This window comes from Canis lupus, chromosome 16 (assembly GCF_048164855.1).
Source record: "Canis lupus baileyi chromosome 16, mCanLup2.hap1, whole genome shotgun sequence".
NCBI lineage: Eukaryota > Metazoa > Chordata > Mammalia > Carnivora > Canidae > Canis > Canis lupus.
Genome location: NC_132853.1, coordinates 60,296,145 through 60,322,205, shown reverse-complemented (window position 1 = coordinate 60,322,205; position 26,061 = coordinate 60,296,145). Strand labels below are relative to the sequence as shown.

Genomic DNA, 26,061 nt, shown 5'->3' with positions numbered 1-26,061 from the left:
TGCCACTCAGACAGGTAGACAAGGCAGGTGCCATCCCTGGGCCAGGACGAAATGCCCCAGGTCTGGGCACCACAGGTCTGTCCCCGGCCTGACCTCAAGCCAGTGACTGGCCCGGGCGTCCTGGCCTCAGGGCAGCCGTGGCCTCAGGAATGAGCCAGGGCCGGGTAGAGCCCCCCACTCCGCCCGGGGACCTGCCTCACAGCCATCTGGCTGGGACCTGCGCCCCAGCGACCAGGCGAAGGCGCAGGAGGGTCAGGCCCAACAGCAGGGCAGGGGACACTGCAGACTGGGACCCTGGTGGGAGGGTGGGCCAAGGCAGCCAGTGGCTGCGGGCGCCAGGAGGGGAGGGGTCAGGGAAGGCCCAAGGAGGGTCTGGAGGGAGCCGGGATCCCCAGGAGACGGCCTTCTGCTGGCCACATGCGGCCTACCCGGCAAGGCAGCCCTGATGTCTGTGTCGGGATCCTCCCCACACGGGACCCTCGGCAGATCTCAGAGCGGCCAGCTGTCCCCACGAGCCACCCCCTTCCTTCCGGCACGGGCAGGGGTCAGGGAGGCAGGGCAGGCATCTATGCCCGGCTCAGGGCGGGGGCACCAGGACGGCCATCACCAGCAGTGGTAGGGGCAGAGTCCCAGAAGGTCTGAGCTGCGGGGGACACTGAGGCAGGAGAGAGGGGGTGGAGCTGACTGGGCCTGGGGGGGTCCGGGGGTCCAGGGCAGAGACCCACCTCCGACAGCTCCTCTAGACAGTTCTGGACCACGACGCTGCAGGAGGCAGGATGGCCTTGGAGGGCTGGGAGGCGGCGGGTGCTGTCCCTCCCACAGCCTCTGGCTCCCTCCCAGAAGTCCCCGAGGGGGGACCGAGGGGGCAGAGAGGCAGCATGTGGGGAAGCTGAGGGTGCTGGGCGCAGCAGGGAGCACCGGGGCTGGCCTGGCCCGGATGGAGAAGCAGCCGATGCCCGCGGGGGCCCCAGGCCGGGGATGCCGCGGGCGCTGCTGCCCCGGAGGCGCCCCCTTCAGGTGGCACGACAGAGCGCAAGGAGCCCGAGGTGCACAGCGGCCGGGCCCACCCCTCCCCAGCTGAGCCCCCAGGAACAGAATCCCCTTTCACTGGCCCTGTGGGTGGTCCCAGCCCCAGCCGGCAGCTGGGGGTGGGGCGGGCAGAGAGGGGCCAGGCTCGATGACAATGGGACCAGCTGTGCTGTGCCCCCCCAGCCCCTGCCCCTGCTCCGACCCACCCAGGGCAGGCAGGCTGGACACCGGCTCACCCCTGCCTGGGCCAGTTCCGCCGCCCACTCCCACCCTCAGCCTCAGCGGGGAACGTCCAGCTGCGGGCAGGACCCTTCACTTGGGCGGGCGAGGAGGCCGGGAGTCTGGGGCTGCACTCTCGGTCCCTGCCCCAGGCCAGATGTTCCGGGGCGGCTCCTCCGGCTCCGCGGATGCTCCCCTGTACCCCAGCAGCTCCGCCAGGGAGGCAGCGAGCCTGGACCCTTGCTCCGGCAGCTGCCCCCCAGATGCCGAGCTGGGCGCACCACGGGCCGGGGCGAGTCCCGCCTGGCACCGGGGGGTCGCCGCCTGGGCCCCCCCCCCCCACGCTGCCCGCCCGGCCTCCCTGCCCTCCCCACGGGGCTCCAGCCACCTGGCCCGCCGCAGGTCAGGGGGGGCACCTGGCACCCGGCGGCCCGGGGCGGTGGGAGGAGGGGCGGAGGGTGGGAGCCAGCCCGTAGGCGGCCCGCCCAGGCAGCCCACCGTGCCTGCGGCCCCCGCTCTCCGGCCGTGTCGCGTGCCCCCCGCCCGCCTCACCCCCCTTCTCTCCGAACACACACGGCAGAGAAACAGGCCCCGGCACGCGGGGAGCCAGCTGGCACCCAGTCAAACTAGCAGCCAGGCACGCTGCCAGGGCAGCCAGCCAGCGAGCGCTGCCACTCGCTCCGGCCCCGCCCGCCCGCCGGCCTTTCCGCTCCAGCTCCGGCGCGCAGCCGGCACCACGTGGCCTGTCGGGGGGCGAGGCTGCAGCCGGCGGGCGGCGGGCAGGGGAACCCCCGCAGGAAGGAGATCCCGAGGCGGGGCGGCCGAGTGGAAGGCACACGGGGGATGCGGTGACGGGTAAACCGAGGCACCAGCCCGGACGGCCCCCTGGTCCCCCGCCCCAGCTACCCTCGGGTGGGCCCTGCTCCCCCCAGGCCCTGTGCCCTGGAGGCTGGCCGGTGGGGGGGGTAAGAGGCCACATCCTGTTTCCCTCTGTCCCTTGTCCCCCTGCGTCCCCCCGGGTCCCCCTGAGCTGGCCCACGGAGCCTCCCCACGCCGGGCCGCAGGTGAGTCCAGCCCGAGGCAGTGCAAGCGGTGTTTTGGGGCCGGGTGGGTGGACCGATGACCGCTCGGCCTCAGGGCTGGCCCAAGAAGGAGGGACGTCCTTGGCGAGGCCTGGCACTGACCCTCGTCCCACTCAGGCTGCCCCGTAGGATGCAGGGCAGAGGCCCGCCCAAGCCCCGGAGCCCCCCACCCCTGCCCTGCGGGGGGCTCCCCTGGGGCTGCCGCTTGCTCGGCTGCTGGTGCCCCAAAGGCGACAAGCCTCTTGGCCGAAGCAGCCGTTGGCTCAGGGGAAGTGAGTGGCGGGAGGCCGTTGAGGGCGCAGTCTGCCGGCTGCCTCCCACCCGCCCTCCCCGCAGCCCCCAGAGGGGCAGGACAGGGCCACCCTCTCCCTGGGCCCCGGGGCAGGTGGTGCTGCCCACAAACCGCCCTCCGCGCTGGCGGGGTCCCCCAGGGTGGGCCAGAAGGAGCCGTGCGCGTCCTGACACAGAGCTGCTCCCGCTCCCGCCCAGCCACCACTGCACGGAGGGGAAACTAAGTCAGCCAACCTGGGTGCACCCGTGCACCTGTGGCCAGGCCGGGGTGGGGCAGGGGCCGTTATTCCGTTACTTGGTTATTTTGAGGTGGTCCTGGGCGGCTGCTGCAGGCCTCCCCCCTGCTCCCCCACGCTCGGCCACCCTCCTCCCTCCCACAGACATCCTTCCCAGATGCTCCTGCCAGGGCTGGGAGCTTGCCTTGCAGACATGGAGGGCGGGCGGGCTGGAGGGGCTGGGGGGAGAGGTGCACGGTGCACGGGGCGCACCGCAGGCGCCAGCGAAGGCACAGCCAGGGCCCAGCCGCATGTGCACCAGCCCTCCCCTGGGGGGCCCTCAGAGTGCAGAGGGCAGGGGGCCGGCCGCGAGGGCGAGTCTGGGCCGGGGACCCCGCTCTGCCCGCCTGGCTGCCCCGCCACCAGGAAAGAGAGCTGCTCCTTATCGCCTGCCCAACATGTGCACTCTGCACAGCGCTTAAAGCCCAGATTATTTTAACAACTGTCCCTCACTTGTCACCTGTCCTGTTTGGAAAACAGCCCCTTTCTTGTTGCACAAAGAGGTTTCTCTGGCTCTCCGGTAGCGCCGGGCGCTAATCTCCCTGCCTGGAACGCGGGCGGCGGGCGCAGTGTGTGGGTGCTCGCTCTGCAAACGCGGTGCTTGCCGCCCAGCAGTCACTGAGTTACGGCGGCGCTGGTGCCAGGAGCGGAGAGCCCTCTGTGCCCGCTGCCAAGTGCAATTACCTCTCCGCGTGCCAGCCAGCGCCGCCGGGCTTAACCCTTCCCAAGCCGCATGGATCCCAGTGACCTCGGGCGTGAGCTGCCACCCACGTCACAGCACCGCGGGGCTGGACAGACAACAGGGCGCTGGGAGCTGCGGGGAGCCCCAGAGTCCCCAAGGGGCCCCCAGGGGCCTCCCTGCTGGCCGCGCGCCCTGTGCGCACAGGACTCCATTCCACAGGGAGGCCAGGCCCCCGAGGTGGCAGCGGGAGCCTGTTGACAGCTCTGCCCTCCCCGCCCCTCCCTCCCAGCGGGCACATCTGGAACCCACACCTCTCCGAGTCTGGGGAGGTGGGTGCAGCCCCAGGCAGAGGGTGCAGCCCGGCCCCCGCCCGCCCAGCTGGGCTCCACATTTCCCTGGCCCCCCCAGAGCCCTCTGGGCCCCTCCTCCTCCTCTCCCTCTCTGCCCATCTGTGTGCACATCTGGCTGGGACCACTGCCTGGCGGGGCCCGCCCTCCGTTTCCAACCAATTACCACCTCCCCCGTGGGGGCTTCCTGGGCAGGCCACAGCAGGGGAGCCCCCTCTGCTCACCCCCGGCCCTGGACTTACCTTCATGGGAGTGAGAGAACCAGATCTGGGAGGTGGCAGGGTGGGAGCTGCGGTAGGCCTGCTCCGAGGGGGCCGGGGCGGGGCCGCTGGGGTGCGCGGGGGCCGCCGAGCCCAGGCTGCCGGTGAGAAAGCTGCCCATGAAAGAGGAGGCCGCAGAGTTTCCCATCAGGCGGCTGCCGGCTGTGGACACGGGGCAGGGGGGCGAGAGTGAGTCTGAGCAGGGCAACCTCACCAGGAGCCTCGTTCTGAATGCTCCTTCTGGAGCCCTGGGCTCCAGGGCTGTGGCCTTCCAATACCCCCCGGGCCCCCAGATGCCCTCAGGGTCCCGTGCCCCCGTTACTGTTTGCACTGCTGCCACCACCACGTCCCTGTCCCCACTCCACCCCTGCAGCCAGATGCCAAGCCCTGTGCCCGTGGGGGGCACGCTGCGGTGTGGGTGGGCCTCCTCAGGGGCAGAGCCCCCGACCCTCCCCGGCTGAGGTTCCCCCGCCACCAGCACACCTGCCAGACGCCTCTGCCCACACCTCCCAGGGAGCTCCAGCGTCGGCGGAGGCCCTGCCCCAGCCCCGGGGGCTCCCCAGCTCCCGGGCAGCACCGGGGTGACTGGCCTCACCCCACAGTGGGGTCCTTGACTTTCTCCCCACTTCCCCCCAGTTGACTTATGAGCCCTGCCCCAGGTGAGCGACATGGAAACAAACGGCGGCGAAGAGGAAGAAGAGCCTGCGGAGGGCTGGGGACACGCTTCTCACAGCCCCCGGGGTCTCTCAGGGTCAGGGTCCGGCCGGCGGGCGGCACACCCACGGTCACCCGCCTGCCAGGACCCTCTGCACCTCCGGGGCCGCCAGCCTTCGAGGCCTGCACGGCTATGGCCACCTGCACCCTGCGCTGCCGTGCCCCCTCCGTGCCCCTCCCTCCCCAAATCTAGCGGCCAAGGCCAGGCTGAGCGAGCCTCCCTGGATTTCCACACCGACCGGGCGTCTGTGCACACAGATGCTCTTCCAGGAGCGGCCCCTGCTGCCCGCTGGGTGCCTGAGGGCCATCCTGCGTGGCCCCCACCCTGGCAGCGCCTTGTCACCTCCGTTCCCCGGCAGCGAGCCTGGCCTGGGACCATCCCGGGGGATGGAGAGCCGGGCCTGGGGGCTCACCACCCCACTGGGCTGCATGTAGGGGCCCCGTGGGGTTCGAAGGGGCGCTGGGGGCCCGGAGGCTGTAGGCCCTGCCCAAGGTGAGTCAGGGCAGCTGTTTCCCAGCCCGGGAGGCAGGGGGAATTTGTGAATTTGTGATTCCTCATCCAGCCTGGCGTGGCCCTGGGAGCTTCCCAGACTCGGGGTGACTCAGCACAGAGGAGGCAGGGCCCAGCGCAGGGGCAAGGGAGGGGCGGCCCCGGGGGGGGGGGGGGCACCCTGGCGGCCTCCCGCCCCTCCCATGAGCAACGATGGGACCTACTCAGGAAAGGGGCCTTTCCTGGGCGCCGGCCACAGAGGCAGGTCTGAGAGCGCTGGCGGGGGACCAGGCTGCGTGCTGACCTCCGTGGCGGGTGTCAGGCTGCAAGGGGACCCTGAGAGGACCGGGAGGCAGGGGACGAAGGTGCCCAGGAGCCAGGGACTTCCCGGACCGCAGGGCTGGGACTGCCATGGGCCGTGGCCAGACCACAGGCGTCCAGCCAGGGGAGGGGACTCTGGGCTGGGAAGGGAAGTGTAGGCCTCCAGGGGCTGGGGTGGAGGGGCAGGAGGGGGCAGGCAGCCCCTGCCGGGCTCCGGGGACCCTGGGGGGGCCATGCCTGGGGGATGAGCAGGCCTCTTCCTGCCTCGCCCAGGCAGCCCCTAGTCTCCCAGGGCCTCCCACCCCCGCACCCTCCCAGGGAAGTCCCGCCCACCCTGCTCCTCCCGGGACAGTGGGAAGCAACCGGGTCCAAAAGTCGGGTCTGGATAAAGGATTTCTCCAGGAGCCCAGCCTGAGAAGCCTGCACCTTGAGCTCTCCCACACGGCGGGGGCAGGCGGCTGGCCAGGCCCGGGCTGGGCAGGAAGTGCAGCTGGGAGTCCCTGGGGCCGGGGAGCAAGGCTTGGAGGATGCTCGGAGGTGGGTCCCGCCCACACAGGGTGTCCCCAGCCTGGGTGCTGCCGTGGCCGGCAGGTGGCCTCTGAAGACCCACCGCCCCGGCCCCTACGCCGAAATCAGGTCGGGGAGGTCCCGGGACATCATGGGTGCCCTGTTCTGACACTATCCCAGGAGGAGGTCCCACTGCACAGGTGGGGGGAACCTGGGCTCAGCGGCCCCTCGTCATGGCTCCAGAGAGCAGGGGACACCCCCTCTGCCCCCGAGCCTGGGTCTATCTTGCCCCTGTCTACACAGCCTCTCTCAGATTGAGGGAACCCTCAGGGGGCCCCTCAGCTGGTTTCTCGGGGCCGAGGAAGGGACCCGAACCCCAGCCCTGCCCCTCCCCACCCTGGGACCTTCGGGGCCACCCCTCCCACACCCACCTGACCTAACCCAGCCCCCCATGGCTCTGCAGCCCAGGGCCTGGTCCACCGGGTCCTCCTCCACCCTCCCCTTCAGGTTGAAAACACAAGAGCCTTGTCATGCACACGTGAGGTCTGCAGCTTCGCTGTAAACTGCACACACGGAAGGAAGCAGAGGTCACCAGAGACCCCGCTGCCCCGGGAGCACCCACGTGTTCTAGGCATTTGTGCACTGGCCCCGACAAAGGTCGCTGGGGACACCTGCCACTCCCTGCTGCACAGACATCGCACACCCCGAGCCACCGTCGGAGACTCTCACGAAGACCCAGGGGGCCCCTCCCACCCAAACCCGTCTGCAGTGCTAGGTCCCACCAGGGGCTCCCACACCCCTGGCCCGCAGGCCAGTCCTCCCGGCCTGGAACCTGTGCGGTGGGGCTCTGCAATCCTTGCTCTGAAGGGCTCCATGTCTTCCTTCCCACCCGGGGCCTAGAAGCTTGGAAGCAGCTGGAGGTCCCAGGGCAGGGTGGCGGGTGGCGGGAGAGGGAAGAGGACCCCGGAGCCTCCCCTCCCCTAGCTGGCTCTCACTGTCACCTCCACCTCCAAGGAGTCTGGACATGGCAACGTGCCTGGCCAGCAGGGGCCTGGGCAGACCTGGCTGCCGCCTCCCCAGCCCCTCCCGCCAACCAGTAGCCAGCCCCAGACAGAGCGTGAGCAGAGGCGGCCTGGGCCCCGGCCAGGGCTGGAGCCTCGCGGCCAAGTCTGGCCGGGAACTGGGCTGAAGGCCTCTTTCCTCTTGGCAAGGTCCTTGCCCACGGACTGCTGCGGTCACCGGCCCGGGGAGGGACAGTGGGAGCCCCGAGCAGCAGGGAAGGCCAGAGAGGTCCTCGGGTGGACACCCCCGCCCTCGGCTGGGCGCCCTCACCCCGGAGCCTTGGGCTCCAGCCTCTCAGACCAGGGGCTCTGCGGACCTCACGCATTGCCTTCATGAAGTCCCGGCCGGGGGCCCACCGTGGGGCATCCCCGTGCGGACGCTGTGGTCCCAAGGGTGCCAGCTGGGGCTGAAGGAGGCCCATCCACTCCGAGGCCGCCCTGTTCCCCCCAGCGTGCGTGCCCAGGTGGCCGCTGCCCCGGGATTCTCCGTCACTGTCGTCACAGACGTGGCCCGTGTTCAGGAAAGGGGCCTGGCCGCCGAGTGGGTGTGCGCAGGGCCGCCGGCCGCCCAGGCTTTGCCGCCCCAGACACAGGGCTCCGGTCCCGGCTCCGGCACCGCCCAGGCTGTGCCTTGTACCCCACGGAGGCCTGGCCCGGGCGCCGGGCTGGCTGAGAAACCTGCTACCGAAGCCAGCATGCCCGGGGCGGGGGGGGGGGGGGGGGGGGCACACGACACCCCCTGGCGGCCCAGCTCCTCAGCACAGCCCCGACCCCGAGCCCCATCTGACCCTGCACCCCGAGGCCCAGACCACCCGGACCGGGAAACTGGCCCTCCCTGGCTGGCCGCTGCCCTCACAGCTGCCCCAGCTGGACGGGGCTGGGCTGCAAGGCCCTGAGCACCCCGACATTGTCAGGTGACTGCTGAGCCCCGCCTTCGCCCCCGGGGCCTCGGTGCTGGGAGGCTAAACCCAGGCAGACAGCAGCCGCTCTGTGGGCCTGGCTGGGGTGGCCCCACGTGGCCGGGCACGCCCGAGGACAGCTGCGTCTTCCTCCAGCTACCCTCTGGCCAGGCCACCTGCCACCGCCAGGAGTTGCGGCTGCTCCCACCCGAGCACAGGTGTCACCCGGGGGAGCCTCCAGCCCAGGGCACTGACTGGCGGCTTCGCACCCAGAGCTCGGAGGGCCTGGTGGCCTGGGCAGCCGGGTGCCTGCAGTGCTTCTGTGTCCAGCCCCACCCCTGTGCCAGACCTGCGGGGGGCCCCAGGAGCCCGGCTGCTCACTGTGACCCCAGGCCGAGGGCCGAGGGAGCAGAAGTCGGGCAGGCGAGGGCCTCAGAGCTGGGCACAACCAGCGCTTGTTTCGTCTTGAGTGAGCCACGGGGACGGCACCCTCCCTTCTGGAAGCCGAGCTGTGTTGTGCAGAAATGGCCAGGATGGCTGCGGCTGCTCCTGAGAAGCAAGCCTCCCGGGGCTCCCCTGACTCCCCGAAGCCCAGTGACTGCCGATGGCACGGGACTCCCCGGGCCCTGCATCCTCCAGCTCCCACCCTCCCGCTCATACCTGCTCAGGCCTGCAGGGCTCACCTGGGCGCTGGGGACACCCGAACGCTGGGGCCATCCCTGGGTCTCCCCCAGGACACCAGAGGGACAGGAGGTGTGCCGAGGGGCTGAACCAGGCCCCCAGGGAGCTGTCGAGAACAGGGGGCAGGAAGGACCCACAGCCCAGCGCAGGGCCCAGCCACACCCCTCTCATCCGGGACAGGGAGCGCGGAAGGACAGTGTCCAGCTGGCGTCCAGCCTTAGTCCTGCAGGGACGGAGATGCTGCGGCCTGGGCAGCCTGCGGGAAAGCGGGTGGGGGGAGGGGGCCAGGGAGGGGGCACTCTGGGTGTGCACGGGGCTGGAGGATTCCCAGCGACCGCCCGGAACGGTCCCGACAGGGCTGGACCCCACTACGGCCCAGGCATGAGATGACAGGGCGTGCTCGCAGGGTGACCACGTGTGAGCGCCGCTGCACGGCCGCTAGTGTGTGCACGGGGCACAGATGACCCCGCGTGTCTGAGGCATGGGCTCTGAGGATGTGCACTGCACCTGGGTGTGGACACGAGGCACAAAGCACGCACGAGGGGCCCTCGAAGGCCTGCTTCCCAGGCCAGACTCCCGCCAGACTGGCCCCCTCGCGGGCCCAGACCCTGGCCTTTGGTTCCGTCTGCCCGACCCCCGGGGGACATGGGAGGGGGCAGTGGGCTGACCAGCTGCCTGGGTCCTGCCTACCTCCTTCCTCCTCCACCCTGGGAGGTGGGGGCACAGCCAGGCTCGCCTGGGGCGGAAGGGGACCCTAGCCTCTAGTCCACACCACACTGTAGCTCTAACACCCCCAGGCTGTTGGGGAGCAGGACCCTGACCAGGCCAGCTGCTCAGTCCCCCGCAACCTGGACCTAAAAGTGGCCCCAGAACTCGTGTGGCTGCTGGGGGACAGCTGGTAGGCCCGTGGCCAGGCCCACCCTCCAAAGGGCAGCCCATCCTCTCTGCGGTGGAGAAGCAGCTTGGACGGCATGGAGCCCTCTGGTCTGGGACGCCCCCCTGCAGGGCCAGCCTTGCAGGGCAGGCTCAAAGACCCACACACCCACTGTGGGGACCTGGGGGAGTCCCCTCCCTCCGGCTGCAAGCTGGCCGCCCCCAGGCATTGGCCTGTCCAGCGATCCCGGCTGCTGTGCACAACTCTGAGATGGTGGCTGGACCAGAAGAGGAGCCTGAGGCAGGAGCCGGGAGAGAGGAGGGAGGGGGAGAGTCCGAGGGGGCAAGGATGTGAAGCAGAGGTTGAGGCTGCGGGCCGGCCCAGCCCGAGGATGTGGAGCAGCCCAGGGTGAGGGGCAGCCGCCCAGAAACATGAGCGTGTCACATGGGAAGCCCCTCTCCAATGGCCCAGGAGAACGTTCCAGAAGCCCGGGTTGGCCCAAAGGCAGCGGTTCTCAGGCCATAATAGGAAAATTCTGTGGTTGCTGAGCCACCCAGCCGACCAACGTGGAGGCAAGATGACAGGGGAGGCCCAACCACCAACAGCCCAGAACTAATAAAAGAAAAGGAAAATCGGATATAAGTCTGGTTCTTATTAAAAGGGTAAATTTAGCCCTTTGGCTGGGCAAAGGGGCCGCCCTCGGCCTCGGGGCGGGGAGTGACTCAGAGGGCCCCGGCCGGGGTCGAGGGTCCGGGCACAGCTCTCCTCCGTGCTCCCCTGCCCTTCACACAGCCTCCTTCCCTGCACCCTCCCCGGGGCAGGCGGCCAGCACCTCCCCCCCAGAACCCCCCTGAGGGCAGGCAAGCGGCGGGGCTGGGGGGTGGGCTGGGGGGTGGGCTGGGGAGGTGGCCGGGGCGGTCAAAACCACCCCTGAACACCCCCAACAGGCAGAGTGTCCTTGGTGAAGCAAGGCCCTTCCCTTCCCGCCACCTTGAAAGAAGTCGGTGCGAGGAGCTGGAGGCTCTGGTCTAGACGCTGCACTTGGGGCTCCCGAGCCCAGCCCTCGGCCCCCAGCCGCCGGGCCTCCCACAGAGGGCCCAGCACACCTGCTCGCGGGGCCTGGTGTGACGTGCTCACACCAGCACAGTATGGGCCCCGAGTGAAGGCTCCAGGCCGGGGGTGGAGGGTCTAGTGGGCCTGGCCATCGTGTCCGCGTTGCCTGGCACTGGACCGGTGTCCAGGGGTGTGATCTTCCTCCTCCCACCCCCACCCCCACCCCATGAAGGTGAGATGGCTGCCTGCACTTGGCAGAGGCTCCAAGGTCAGCACAGCAGGAGGAGGCTCTAAGGGGTGAGGCAGGTGCTGGTGGAGGCCACCTGGGGTCAGGCTCACCATCCCATGGACCCATCCCTCCCTCCCTCCTTCCTTTCATCCCTCCCCTCCCATCGGATTATCCCTCCCTGGTAGGCAGTCACAACCCCCAGACCCAGGTATAGTTACTCCCTGTCCTGCCACCCTCAGCCCTACCTGGCGGCCGCCCCGGCCATGGGCCCACCTGGGCGCTGGCCCTGAGCAGGGGGCATGTGTGCTGCAGCTGCCCTGGCCCCAGCCCCCTGGCCCCGTGCCCCTCGCCTGCTGGCCACAGAGGCAGTCCCCTTGGCACTCGGCTGGCATGAAACCTCACGGAAGCCGGCCTCTTGCTCTCGGCTGGTTCACCAACCCCTTTGCCGTTCTCAGTAAATGCAGGACTCTCCCTGCCTGGAAGCTGGCAGTTCCAGGGTGGGGCGCTCAGAGGCACCTCGTCTTCCCAGGGTGAGGAAGGCTGGCGAGCTCCCTCAGGTGACATCCCACATCCTGCCCCGGGTCCTGCTACCAGGCCCGGAGGTCGGGCTGGCCTGGGTGGGCTGGAGGGATCTGAAGACAGACCCGTCCCAGACTCCTAGCAGGGCTGCGGGCTGACCCAGGCACCTGCACCCACCCCCAGGTGGGAGAGGCACTGGTGTGCGTCGTGGGCTCCAGCGGAGCCGTGGCTGCTGGGCAAGGGCAGAGGCGGCCGCAGGCCCTGGGGTGCTCCGTCCGGTGGCTACCACGATGCGCTGGGGAGCTCCGCCTGGCTGCCGCCCGCCCTCAGGCCAGCTTCTCGTGCCTGAGAAGGACCAGGGACCATGGGCCGGACCCCCAGGCGGGCTGGCTCGGCTGCAGCGTCCTGGAGCGGGGCCAGGAGGGTGGCCAGGAGGGCACCCGAAATCTGCCCGGGTCACTGTGTGGACCAGCCTCCGGTCTCTGAGAAAGAGAGGGCAGGCGGGCAGGGCAGGAGGGCCCTCTCAAGTTCTATAGGTCCCTGACGCCGGTGCCAACTGTCCTCGTTTCCCCACCCACTCCTTTAGGTATGGTTCGATCCAGCCACTGGGACTCTTGCTCCAGTGCCGCCCCCTCCGGGAGAACACGTCCCTTCCTGATTCTGTTTCTCGAGGCTCCACGTGCACCCAGGCCGCCCCCGCGCAGGGCCCTCCGCTAGCACCTGGCCAGGCACCGCGTGGCCGCCCGACCCCAAGTGCCCTGGGAAGCTGGTCCTGCCTCAGTGGTCAGCGCGTGGCCACCGTGGGCCTGGCAAGGGGCCGGCTCAGGAGGGGCCTCTCAGCCCAGGGGTTTGCCCGGGGGGGGGGTGCGGGGGCTTGAAGTAGGAGAGACCAGCGGGAAGGGCAGGGAGCCAGGAGCAGCCCAGGGAAACGTGCACACACACCAGGGCGCGGAGACGCGGAGAGAAGTCACGACGAGCACGTGAGAGCCAAGCCGGCAAAGGCTCTGTGGGATGTGAGGTTGTGGGACGTGAGATATGATGCTGGGGGCGGGGGTGGGGAGTGGGGGGGGCGGAGGAAAGGCGGGTGTCATTAGCGAAAGATGCTGTTTATTTTGCAGGAGATGGCATCGCCGTGCAGGGGGGAGGGGGGACGGGCAGGGGTGGCCCACGTGACTCCCCCAAGGGCCCCGAGGGAGACCAAATCCCCCAGGGGCCCCTGGAGAAAGGCTGGATCCAGGCCTGCTCCCCACCACGCACCCTGCTCCCACAGACGGGTGAGCCCAGGGCCCCGGGCCCTCCAGGCAGAGACCTGCAGGAGCCCCAACTTCTGGCGCCCCCTTCCCACCCCGAGTCCCCGGGGCCAAAAGCAGGGAGGCGCTCGCAGGGAGGGCTGGCAGCGGGGTGGGGAGCGCCCGCAGCCCTGCAGCGGTGACAGGGACAACCTCGCTCCCCTACCAGCACAGAGAGGAGGTGTTCTAACCTCTGGAAACACTCAGCGTGAGTGGAAGGGAAATCTCAGCCCCCAGCGGTGACGCTCTGGCGTTTCTGGGGACTCTCGAGGTGCAGGGGCAAGAAGAGCAGCTTCGGGGCTGGGGGAACACACCCCACAGGTCCACAGAGGGGCAGCCCTGAGGCGGGAGGGGTGGCCTCCAGAATGGGGTCGATTGAAGGCCGGCCCAGGGGGCTGCCAGCAGGAACTTGCAGCGCAGAGAAACGCCAGCAGCACCCCTGCGTACCCCTGTCCCCCTGCCACCTTGGTGTCCAGCCCCGTGCTCCCCACTCCCCACAGGCTGGGGCCTGCGAGGGGCCGGGGTGGGAGGGCTGGGCAGAAAACCAGCCCAGGGAGACTGGGCTCCCGCACTGCTCCCAATGTGACCCCAGGGCAAGTGGGTGGCCTCACCAAGCTCGGCCACGTGGGCCCCATGCACCCCAGGAACGGTCCCTAAGCCTGAGGACTGAGCCCCTCCCCTCAATTCCCACCCCAAGCAACTGCATACAGAAAAGGCTCTGCTGCCTGAGGGGGAAAGGGGGCGTCTGCTGGGCTGCCCAGACAGGACAGGCCCCCCAGGGCACCGCCTCACACACAGCCTCAGAGGGTCCGGAGGGTCCGGAGGCCACCAGTGCACCATGACCTCTGGCTCCCCGTCCCCAGGGTCTGGCTGCAGCAGGCCCAGGGCACCTGCTGACCTCGCCAGGGCAGGCCGCTGGTCCACGCACAGCAGGGAAGGGCTGCCCAGACGTCACAGTGCAACACCCCTGTCACCCAAGCCACAGCCTGAACCCTGGGCTCCGTCCGGACAGTGAAACTCTAACCCGACTCATTCATTAGACACACAATTACCGAGTGCCCGCCTTGTGCGGGGTCAGCGGCCCTCGCCCGGGCCCAGCCCGGAATCTGAGGAAACCACAGGCCAGGCACCCTGGCCTCCAACAATGACCCTTGGATCTCGGTGGCCCACACTGTCCTCGAGGCTATTTTGGGGCCAAGTCGCTGCCTTGCTGGTGGCATCTCTCCAAGGGGACATCTCTCAGGTGGTAAGACGATGCCACAGCCAGCACGTCTGGCCAGCCGGGCAGCAGGGCCACGTCTGTCTGGGGGCCTCCATGGAGCAGGGGTCGGGCTCTAGGAGGGGACAAGCCAGAGTGGGGTCACCGTGAGGAAGTGATGACAAGGTTGTGGAGCAAGGAGGGGTCTGAGCTGAGAGGGAATGAGGTAGTTCTCCAGTGGCTTGGCCAGGTCACATGCGGGGAGCCGGGGAGTGTGGGTGGAGGTGGGGGACAGCGCCCCCCCCCCCCCCCCCCGGGGCCGCCAGCTGGCCAGCAGTGGGACAAGAGTGGCGGGCATGACAGGGCACTTATGGCCTCAGGAGGGACTCAGGTGGGGGGGGGGCTCCCGGTGACCCCTGACCTCTGGTATGTAACACACACACACACCCTCCCCCCCCCCCCCCCCCCCCCCCCCCCGCCCCTTGAGCCCAGAGGCCTGTGGCAGCCACAGGGTGCAGGGGGGCCGGAAGGGGGCCCACCAGCACCGAGCCTGGAGATGCCCGCAGCCCTGGCGACTCCTTGACTCAGATTCCTGACCCACAGGAAGCGTGACACAATGACGCATGCCACTGTAAGCTGCCACGTTTGGGATGACTTGTCACACGGCGATAGCTGACTACCGCAGAGAGGGGAGGGAGCCCGGAGCAAAGGAAGAACCTTCAGGAAGGTAAAGGGAGGATCAGGAGGGGAGTCAGCAACTCAGCAAACAGATCTGCTTCTCCAGAAAAGCCAGAAATCCAGGTTTAGGTGGGAAGTCCCCCTGAGCCCCACCTGCCTCCTGACCTCACCACACAGACACAGATGCACCCCCAGCTCCCCCGGGGCCCCCCACAGCCTACTTCCCTTCAAGCCAGGCCCAAGGTTAGTTACCTCTGTCCCTGACCGCTGCGGGCAGGCACAAGCAGGCGCCGTGCAGGGCCTCGTCCCACCCCCTGCCCTTCTGTTGGGGTCCTACGGGTCCTGTGGCCATCTCCTCCTCAAGGGCCTTTCGGACTCAGTCATTTCGGATTTCGACTACGTATCTGTCCTCACATCTGCGACAGGTGACGAAGGGTGGGATGGCCTGACTTCTCTCAATCTTACGTGTGTTCACATACGTTAAGGACTTTTTAAGAGCTGGCCTAAGATGCATTACAACTTAATTTAGATTTAATTCTAATGTTAATTTAAAATAAATTGAAAGCTTATTTTTAGGAGACCCACAGGGATGAAAAAGTCTCAGAAAGGGGACTGGCTTCAGGCAAACTGCCCACGAGTGACCTGCTGGCCGGGTGGCTGGGGCACACGGCAGGCTGACGGCACAGGGCACCTGCCCCACTGGGCAGACCCAGCAGGCCCTGTGGGCTCCAGAGTCCAGCTCCTTCCACCGCGTCCTGTGCAGGGTGAGGAGGGCCGTGCACTGAGGCCAGGGACGAAGGGATCTGTTGTCAGCACCCCCAGAAGGTGCCGCGGAGGCCAGAAGGGAGGTGGGAGCCCCAGTTCCACCCTCACCTGACTCACATCCCTGCCCGGGGCCTGAACCCGCAGCCTGCAGGCCGCCGGGGCCCTGGGGAGCGCCGCCGGTGAGGAGGCGCCCGGGCTGGTGCCACACGGTGCCTTCCTGAGCACACGTGCCAAGGCTACAAGGGTGCAGGGCCGGGGGCGTGAGCGCGGGGCTGGGAGGGAAGCGTGACGGGCGGGAGGGACCTGAGTGAGTCGCACAGGCTGGGGTGGAAGGTCTACAGGGCACAGGGGGACACTGATGGCCCAGGGACCACCTGGAGCTCCGGGCTCCCCCTGGGCAGGTGGGTGGTGCAGGGGAGGGGGAGTCCGAGCCACCTCCAGGGGTCACACATCTCCAACCCAGCACCCGGGGGCCACGACACAGCCAGGCAGGGGGGCAGCAGCCCACCGGGCCTCCCAGCAGATGTGGGGGGCCAGCTCCACAGACAGACTGGGCTGGGGCTGCCCTGCAGAGTCAGAGGAGGGAGGGAGGGGGAAGCAGAGAGGGAGCGGGGAGGCCGGCGCGGACCTCGAAGTTCCTGGGCCTCCTGTGCTCAGTGAGGATCCAGGGGCAGAGGACAGAGCCAGCAGCGGGTGGGTGACCCTCCCCACCTGTAAGTCAGTGGCCTGTGACCTCCCTACGGGTCTCCCCAGCCTCACACTCATTGGCCCAAATCAACCACAGGTGTGGGCGGGGTCAGGGTTTGGAGGCACAGAAAACGGGGAAGCAGGAAGGAGGCCACGCAGGGCACATCCGCGGAGGGGCAGGGCAGAGGGCTGGGGACTAGGACGGTGGCAGCCGGGGATAGAGGAGCAGATGCCTGGCCCCCGTCCCACTAGCATCTCGACACACAGAAAGGAGGCACTCCTCCCTGCTGACCCGCCCGCCCGGGACCTGGCCCGGGTCATCTGCCCAGTTCCCCGGGGGCCGCCCTGCCTCTGGCCTCGGATGCTCCCCGTGGTCTCCAGAGAGAGATGCCGGCACCCCCACTCCACGCGCAGGTCCACGGCTCCTCGTGCTGCCCCATGGGGCTCTAGGACCTGCAGGCAGGTCGCTCTGCCCACCCCAGGGGTTGCACCTCTGTCCCTACGAGGCCAAACCCCCGTGAGAAGCCCCAGACACGTCCATTAGCCCCACTCTATGCCTACGGCCCCCAGAAGCAAGAGCCCACCCCGGTGGGCCATGGCAGGACCCCAGTGCCGGGGCGCAGGAGCCAGAACCCATTTCCTACCTCTGTGATCAAGACCACAAGACCTCAACGGAGAAGGGCTGGGGGGGCTGTGACCCATGAGGGAGGGGCCCCAAGTGCTTCCCTGCCTGTCCCCCCGGGGAAGCAGCCCCTCCTGCAAGACTCAGGCAGCACCTTCTCTGCAGGCCCCTGGGCGCATCCTGGGGCCGGGTTGTGCACACGTGTGTGTCCAGCCAGCTCCAACGGGCTCCTCGGGGACAGAGCAGGGGCCCCCGGCTGTCAGAAAGCCTGTGTATGGCCAGTCCCACCACGCACACCTCCCGGGCCAGGCGTCTGGCCAGAGAACCAGGAGCCAGCTCCCAGGGGTGAAAGGCCTGACCCCTCGCATGGAGATGCCACGGAGGGCATGGGATGAGACTCCAGGCCCCGCCTGGGGGGCTCCTGTGTCTCTCCAGGGCCCTAATCTTGGGGGGGGGGGTGGCCCCACCCCATCCAACTCTGCCTGCAGCCACAGGGGAGGGGAGGGCAGCCCTCCCCAGCTCCCCCCCTCACCCACCACTGCCCTATGACTCTGGTGAAGCCGCTGGCCTCTGCCCCCAGCCCCCGCCTCCAGGTGGGACTCTAACAGGGGGACAGCTCACTCTGCCAATCTGTTTAGCTCCGACACCTTTTAATATGTGGCGCACACAGCTTGGGAGCCTCTGCAAATGACGAGATGCTTCTGGAAGATGAGGAGACGCTGACCTGGCCCCTGGGAGGTGGCCACACAGGCTAGGGACACGCAGGGAGCACTGCCAGCATGCATGTCGCACTCAGGTAGGGAGAGGGCACCTTGGTTTTCGAGAACAGACCAAGGGTCAGGGCAGACCCTGGCACGTCTCCCATCCCTCTCCCCCTAACTCGGTCCTCCCAGAGACAGTCCTTATCTGCCCCTTTCTCCGACGTGGCTGTGAAATCATGGGAGGAAAACCAAACGGGGCCCTCCTCACTCCCCCAGGCATGTGCGTGCCACCCTGGCAGGGCACACATCCCCCCCTGGGGGCCCCCACCACCCTGGGAGGCCCAGCCCCGGCGGGCCTGGGGGAGGGGGGCACACCCAGGAGGGCACCCACCCCGCCGGCAGTGGGCAGGGTCTCGTGCACCGGGCAGCCAGGAGGTCAGGGCCAGAGATGGGCTGGAGGCCCAGGGAGGCCCTCCCGGGAAGGACAGGTGGAGTCTGAGCAGAACACGGTGGGGGTGGGGGTGGGGGTGGGGGTGGGGGGCTGGGTGGAGCTGCCCAGCACGGGCACCTGGGGGCTCTGAGAATCTGAGGCCAGGACCCTCTGGGACCAGCTGCATGACGAGGCCCGGGCGGCGGTGGCCATGGAACTGGCTGGGGGGTGGTGCCGGCGGGGGGGGGGGGCAGGGCAGGGAGCCCACTGGGAGTACTGGGGGCTGCCCTGGGAGCCACGGGGTGTCCTGCGGGAAGAGCTTCCAGGGTCCACGGTGAGAGGGCAAGAGGGAACTCGAGCAAGGCGACCAGTCCCCTCCTGCAAGGGCGGGCCCTGAGTGGGCACCACCCTGGCCGGCCGGAGCTCAAGGACAGAGCAGGTGGCGCGAATGGACACGGGCCAGCGCTCGCATTCAGGTCACCGGACGGCCGGCTCTCCCAGGGGCGCTGGAATGTGATTCCTTGAAGGCTGGTTGGGTGGGCACGTGCCACCTGTGGGCACGCGTGGGGCCTGTGTTGGGCAGCGCGGCCCCAGCCTGGGCTCTGGGCCCCAGCGGGCCTCCTCCCCGCTGTCCAGCTGTGCTCAGCACTCGGGGGGCCGCACCGCCTGCCCCTGGAGCTGCCTGTGGAAGGGAGTCCCTGGGAGGAAAGCCCCTGGCTGCCCCGGGGGACAGGCCGAGGGACAGGCCGAGGGACTCAGCCAAGACCTGCCTTCCCAGAAGATGGCAGGGGCCGTTCAGTCCTTATGCAATTTGCCTCAGGCATCTCCATCTCTCTCTCCATCTCTCTCTCCATCTCTCTCTCTCTCTCTCTCTCTCTCTCCCTCTCTCGGTGGGGCGGCCCCAGGAAGGCATTGCTCCCAGGCCGCCCTCGGGCCCCAGCCAGCTGCTGAGAGGCCTCGATGGACAGCACCAGGGTCCTCTCCTCGGTCCCCCATTTCTGGAAATATCCAGCGGAAAACCAAGTTCCTGCCCTGAGGCGGGGAGGGGCCGTTTCCTCTTTCCTCCGGGGCCAGGCACGCAGTGGGTCCCCCCAGCGCATGGCACCGGCCTTCGCATCTGAAGACACTGGACTCTTTGTTGGGGGGTGGCGGGGGGGGGGGGGGGCAGGGAAGCCGACCCACCTGTTCCTTGTCTTCCCCTCCTCCCCCCACCCCAGGCCAGAATGAGAAAACCACTTCCTGGCTGATCCCATCTGGAACCTAATCGCCCGGACAGCTGCCGTGGCCCTTGGTGCCAGCTCCTGGTCCCGCTCGGCGCTGGACGCCGCCCCGCGGCCGCCCTCGCCCCCCCCCCCCCCTCCAGCGCCGTCCCTGTCGCCGGCCGGGGCAGCTGCGCTCAGGGCCAGGGAGGCAGGATGTTATGTATTACAACCAACAGGGGCGGCCCACTGTCAAGCGGGCCCGCGTGATCTAAACGGTATATTATCCCATAAAAACGTCATCGGGCAGAGCGGCAGAGCCAAGGTGCAGCGGCAGGCAGCCCCACCGAGCGCCGCAGGCGCAGGCCCAGCTTCCTCGGGGCTGGGGGGAAGGGGTGGGGGTGGGGGGAAGGGGGACGGGACTGGGAGAGGGGCTGGGGGTGCCGGGGAGGAAGGGGCTGGAGGGGAAGGGGCTGGGGGAGGGGCCAGGGAGGAAGGGCTGAGGGAGGGGGCTGGCGGGAGGGGGCTGGGGGCTGGGGGCTGGGGGAGGGGGGTGGGGGAAGGGGGATGGGACTGGGGGAGGGGCTGAGGAGGGGGCCCGGGGGACAGTTTCTAGAGGCGGCAGGCTAGCTTTGATTTTGTTGTTCCCCTGCAATCCCCAGTCTTTGGCCCCAGAGGAACAGGGGAACAGGGGAACAGGGGAACAGGGAACCGAGAGCTGCTCCCTGGAGAGCTGCTCCCTGGTGGATGACGGGGGCGGGGGACATCAGACAGGTCACCTGTCTGCGTGCTGTGCCTTGGCGGGGCTGTCTCCAAGGGGCATCCCGGAGAAGCCACCTCTCCAGGAGGCTGCAGGCCAGGACCGGAGGTTCGAGAACCTTCTCTTGATGGGTGGTGACAGGCCAGGCTGTCCTTGGACACCTGTCCTGGGGGGATGGTTTCTTCTGAGAAGCTGCCAGAAGTCACTCACAGGGTGCACACAGTGGACACGGCTTGGGCAAGGGCTAAGGACCCGAGGCCTGGGGAGCGCGCCCGCCAAAGGCTGTGAAGGGTCTTCTCTTGGGACTGGTGACGGAGACCAGCCCTTCATGCACGCCCTCGACGGGGAGACCGGGGCCCCTCTGAAGGACAGCACGTGCCTTGGGCTGAAATCAGGGGGCTGGGGGGGCGGTGGGAACCTCCGGGGGCTCTGCTCACGCCAGTCAAAACAGCGGCCACGCAGGGTCCAGGGTGCAGGGCAGCTCCCATCTGCTGGGGCCCAGAGGCCTCTCCCAGCGGGCTGTGCCTGCTCGTCACAGGGCGCTGCTGGGTGGACCCGGGGTGGGCTCCTTGGGCTTCCTGCCAGCTGTCCCCAGCGGGCCTTCTTCTCACCCCTGTCCACTGTGCTCCAGGGGGTGCCACCAAGGCCCTCCTCCGCCCACGCGGAAGCACTAGCCGGGCAGTCTCTGTCCTGGGGACTCCCCCCACCCCTGGAGCTGGACCGGGGGCATCCTGGGAAGCGGGGTCTTTCAGGAGTTTAGGAGGGCCCGCAGAGATCTCTTGGGGGGGGGTTCCACTGAGGCACAACCAAGGAACAGAAGAGAGCCAAGCGGGGGTGCTCTGACCCTAATCCCTTGGTGGAAACTTAACATTCCTGGAAGTGGCTGAACATGGACATCTGCCGCCTGAAGACACCAGCCAACAACGCTGCACTTCCGGCCTCGGGTCCTCCCTGCAGTGTCTTCTCCAACAAGCCCACTAAACTCTTACTTTGGCGGGGAGACCTGAGGACTCCCTAGAGAGGAAAGACTTCCACCCTCCTGCCCCCACCCCAGTCCTGTCCTGTCCTCCTCCTCTGACCACTGACCCCAGACACCAGGAGAGAGAAGCGCCAGCAGGGGACAGGGGTGCTACCTGCCCGGCTCCGGGAGAGGCTGCAGCACATCCCGCACGCTCTGGCACATTATTTATGCTCACAGCCCGCTCTGATGACATATGTAAGTTGACAGCGAACATCCTATCAACTTGCTGGAGTGTATCTTGATTGTTAAAACACACTCTTAAAGGTGTACGATCATTTATCAAATTAAAATAGCCGCACCTTGCCTGTCTCTTTCCCGTCGCCCCCAACCGCCCCCTCCCTGCAGGCAGCCCCCCTCCTCCTTCCACCTCCTAGGCATCCGGCCTTTGCACCCAGGCCCTCCTCCTCAGGAGCCTGGAGGGACTCGAGCTTCCAGGGACCCCAGGCCCGCCACCCCCTCCCCATCCCGCCCCAGGCCAGGGCAAGCCCACTAATCGCCAAGAAGTGACAAACGCCAGAAGCCCCACCAATTAAATTTAAACTCATGCAAAGCTCAGTGGCCAGTAAATTATTATTTTTATTAGCTTGAACCAAGTTCCCGTAAGAGAGAAAGTCAACTTGCTCCCATGAATGGCTCTTGTATAATTTATTTAACTCTGTGCTCTTTGCCAAAGCCTGGAATATTTTTAGCTCGTTCTGTTGTTGGATTTGGCTTTTTTATGTGTGTTTCTGAGGGGTATTTTTAGCCTCATCCGTGTTATTCTAACAGACTCCTATGCGTTTGGTCCTGTCTGTGCGGGCTGCTGAACCTAGTCTCGAAGCAGAGGAGGGAGATTTCTAAGAATAACCGGGGAGTGTTTGGGGGTGCGTGTGTTTTCCTGGGGAGATGGGCTCTCCGTACCAGGCCGCTCCCCGCCTCGCGGGCTAATTTGCTTTATTACTCACGTGACCTGAATATTCCTATAGGAATATCCTTATGGGCGATAATCAGACACGGGCAGCCCGAGCCCCAGTGAGAAAAAACCCACATTCCAAAAATGGCTTCGGCGGGGCCGCCGGGGTTCCCGGCTCTGCAGCGGGGCGGCCGCTTTGATGTCTGCTTCTGTCACTTCCAGAGCAGGATGGGTAGAGTCTTCAGAAAGTAACTCTTTTCACACCTACTTAATGTTGGTAACTGTTGCAGAAACACCATCCTGTCATTGAGTTAATGAGGTATTTACGAAAATGTATTTTTTCTCCTTTACAAAAAAAATCACATGACGAGGGAGGGAGAACCTCTGATGGGGTCTTTTCACACTAGGAAATTATCTTTTTTTCCTCCAGTGTGTTTTGCTTTCTTTCTTTTGGAGGCTGGTAATCAGGAGTATGTTGAGCGACGGAGGGGTCGGCCGAACCCCCTACAGAAGGGACCTGCCGCCCTGCTCCTTCCCAACGTCCCCGCCCCCCCCACCCCGCAGCACCTGGCTTCCAGGCTGGGCCACGTACACCCCAAAAGACACGAGAGAAGAGGCAGAGGAGGACCCAGCCCACAGCCAGATCGCGGAAAAGCAAGACCTGCATGGGCACCTCCGCCTGCCTTGGGGAAGGGCCGGGTGCTTCTGGAAGGCTTGGCCTCAGGGGGGATGGACGAGGAGGATGAGGGCATGGCCGGCCGGCCGGAAGAGGGGGTGGGGGCCGGCCTCTCCCAGGCCCGGCGCCTCTTTCTTAAGCGCCTTTCTTAAGTGCAGGGAGAGGCGCGGTCCCCAACCGCTCCAGGCAGTAGTGCTGATGAAAAATCTTGGGTTGATGCGTTGTTGATTTTCCTTTTTTTTTTCCCCCTAGATTTCACAGCTTTGCCTCCGGACCATCTGTATTAGAGACAAAATCTAACACTGCACTAAAAATAATGATTCCAAACATTTTAATTGCACCTTTTGGTGACAAGGTTACTGGAACTGCACTTTACCATAAAACCCTACAGCCCGATTACAAAGCTACCAGCACTTTCATTTTTAGAAAGACAATGAAAGAAGCCTTGGAGCCCAACGTCCCATCAGGGTCCTCAGGCTGACATCCTGAGAGCACTGGGTGGGGCGGGACCGGCGGGCGGGCGGGCGGGGGCAGGGAGCCTCTGGGCCCAGCCCGGTGGCCACGCCAGGGATGAGCCGCCCTGGGAACGCAGGGACTCCACCCGGGCCGGCGGGACCCTACTCCCCGTTAGACCTGGACACACGAAGAAGCTGGGAGTGATTCTCCTTTCAGCAGGGCCGTCGCGGCGGGGAGGGGCGGCTGGGCTGCCGGCAGCCTTGGCCTGGCCTGCGGATCGGAGGCCATCCGCGGAAATGGGCAGAAAGTCCGCCAAACTAGCCATTTGGAAATCCGCACACAAATGGGGAAAATTTTTTTTAACTTAATTATACTTTTTTTCTTTCTAAACTAGATCATATATGGATACAGACCAAAGCAAAGTGATCTGGGGTATAATTCCTTTAAAAAAAAATTGATGTAGCTAAAATTTAAAAACCAATACGATATTCTGGCTTTCAGCAATTTCAAAAGGCTTTCAGCGGCAGATGTTTCTAGCTGGACGCCCGTTCCGCCAGCCTTTCCGTCACTAATGGGTCGGACACCTCCAAGCACAATAGGTCTCTCTGGTCCCCCAGGGGGGTGGAAATGGCCTCCAGGAACAAGGAACACGTGGCCCTCCGGCCCCCCTCTGAGGGTGCCCTGGGGACCTCCAGCGCCCCCTAGAGCACCCTGCATAAGGGGAGGCGGGCTGAGTCTAGGTCAAGGACACAGACCAGGCCGGCCCCACCCAGGATCTCCAAACCCAGCATGGCCTCTGCTCCAAGAACCACGTGGTCAAACTTGGAATGAGCAAGACAATGGTTCAGGCCACCCGACCACATTCCCACCTGACTTTGTGGTGCCTGTATCGGGCAAAAACAGCAAGAAAGGGACATGGCGGCTGACCGAGACCCGGCCCGGCTGTGGGTTGATGAGTGGGGACAGGGGAGGCAGCGGGGACCTGAGCTGACGGGGAACCTCACCTGGCTGTGCCTCCCCAGAGAGGGATGGCCCTGGGGAAGCCTTGGCGTCGGGGGCCCTTCTAGACCCTTGTTTCGGCGGCGATGCTACTACCTGCCCGGCTAGCCCGCACGGTGTGGCGGGGGGGGGGGGGGGGGGGGGGGGTTTGGGGGTGCAGCTGCTTCCTCCCATCCCCCAACCTGCAAGCTCAGCCTGCCCACCCTCAGCAGAGGCTGCAAGGCTGCAGCCAGGAGAAGGGGCTGGGAGGGAGGCCGCACCGTCCCCGCCAGCTCGCGCCCCAGCCCCAGCCGCAGCCCCCCAGCGTGGGCTGAGCTGGGTGGGCAGCAGCTCCAGCGCAGAGGCAGGAGAGACACTTAACTTCAGGGACAGCCAGGACAGATATTTTTAAATCACCAATTTCCCAAGCAAGTACGTTTCCTCTTTCGAGTTATAAATCTAGAGAGGAGAAAAGAAGAGGGCAGAACGAGGGGAACAGCAGGAAGAGAAAGAAGGGCGGCCTCGCCGAGGGCGCGAGGGCTGGCGCTGGAACAGGAAGCACCTCTCACGCGGAGCTGAGTCTAGGAGAGCCGGGGAGCCCAGCCCCTACCCTCCTGCCGCCTCCGTCTGAACTTTCTGAACCTCCAAACTAAAACCCCATTCGTAATTAAGCAATTTTGCATATTTTTTTCTTTTTAGGAAATTTATATTTCCCTTCCTGACTGCCCTCCCTCCTGACATCCTCCCTTCTCAGCCCGGCTCTTCCATCCGTTTTAATCCACACACTAATTGTAATCCCATTAAAGCAGATATAATTTTATTAGTATTCACAGTTCATCAAGCTAGCAATAATAACTGTTACTGCCAAATTAACAAACAAACAAACAAACAAAAAAAAGTGGCAATGTTTCCGATGTTTGGAACACACTGTAAACAAAAGCCAGCCGGCCTCCGAGGCTGACCAGCAGGTCCGCACACCAAGCCCCAAACCACCCCTGCCAGCTCCGAGGGCGCCGGCCAGTGACCTCCGGGGTCTGCTGGAGGCGGAGGCACCCTGGCTCCCCGCGGCCCAGCTCTGCTTCTCCCGTGACCCCGCTCAACGGTCACATCGGGCGGCCCGGAGGGTTCAGGGTCGCTCTGGAGGCCTGGGTCAGCCCTGCCAAGGACCAGCCCTCTCCGGAAGGGGAGGGGGGCACACTCAGGAGATCTCTTGGAGCAAACTGGCAGCGCGCTCGCCTCCACCGAAATCCCAAGGCAGCTCCCCCGGCCCCGGGCCTCAGCCTCGGCCGCCAGCCTGGGCCGCGCTCCGGCGCGCTGGGGCCGGCGTTAGCAGGATACCAGAGGCGCCTGTCAAAGCACACGCAGCCCCTGCAAACCCATTCTCACCCTGACACTTCAAGGCTTTATATAGAAACAGGATTTGCTCGTCTTACCGCAGCAGTGCCCATTAGCGCTCGCCCCGCGCACACCGCCCTAATCCTCCGGCCGCGGGCCCCCCGCCCCCCGTCACAACAGCCGTTTTGTTCCCGCAGAAAGCGCCTCGTTGTCCCAGCCCCGGAATGTCTTAAGGATGTGAATGCAGCATGCAGAAAGGAGGTTTCCGGGGAATTTAGCTTTTTTTTTTTTTTTCCCCTAACCCCCTGCAGGAAGGGGTGGGGGAGGGGGGCCGGAGGGGAAAGGCTTTATTTTTAGCCGGCCCCGGGGCTGCCCCTCGGAGACCCCGGGGACCCCGGGGAAGGCCGGTGCAAACCGCGATGATCCGCCTGGGGCCCGCCGCCGTCGCCCGGGCAGGGAAATGAAACCGAAGGCGGCTCGGCGAGCGCTCGGGGCGCAGGAGGGGCGCGCGCCCGTCCCCCCGGCACCGCGCCCCGCGCCCCCCGAGCCCCCGCACCCCGCGCCCCCGCGCCCGGCACTGACCTGTGTGCGAAGCCATGGGCAGCGGCGACGGGAAGTACTTTCCGGGCTGGAAGTGCGCCGGGGGCTGCGCGGGGGGCCCGGCCGGGGCCAGGCGCGCGGCGGCGGCGCTGCGGTGGCCCAGGCTCCCGCGCTCCGACAGCAGATGCGGCGGCGGCGCGAAGTCGCGGCCATCCATGCCGGGCCCCCGCCCCGGCCCCGGCCCCACGCCGCCTCCGGGGATCAGCGCGGCCGGGGCCCGGGGGCGGCTCGGCGCGCGCGG

General features: G+C 66.8%; 1 protein-coding gene across 2 annotated transcripts in view; it reads right to left on the bottom strand.

The window, feature by feature from the left end:
- Positions 1-25,977, bottom strand: part of BAHCC1 (BAH domain and coiled-coil containing 1) — a 55,647-nt gene extending 29,670 nt beyond the window's left edge. For both annotated transcript variants that reach the window (XM_072781957.1, XM_072781958.1), the window contains exons 1-2: positions 25,803-25,977; positions 4,168-4,347 (exon numbers count right to left, since the gene is read on the bottom strand). In XM_072781957.1, the coding sequence (XP_072638058.1) occupies positions 4,168-4,347; positions 25,803-25,977 (355 nt within the window). The remainder of the gene's footprint in view (positions 1-4,167; positions 4,348-25,802) is intronic.
- Between the last annotated feature and the right edge of the window lie 84 nt (positions 25,978-26,061).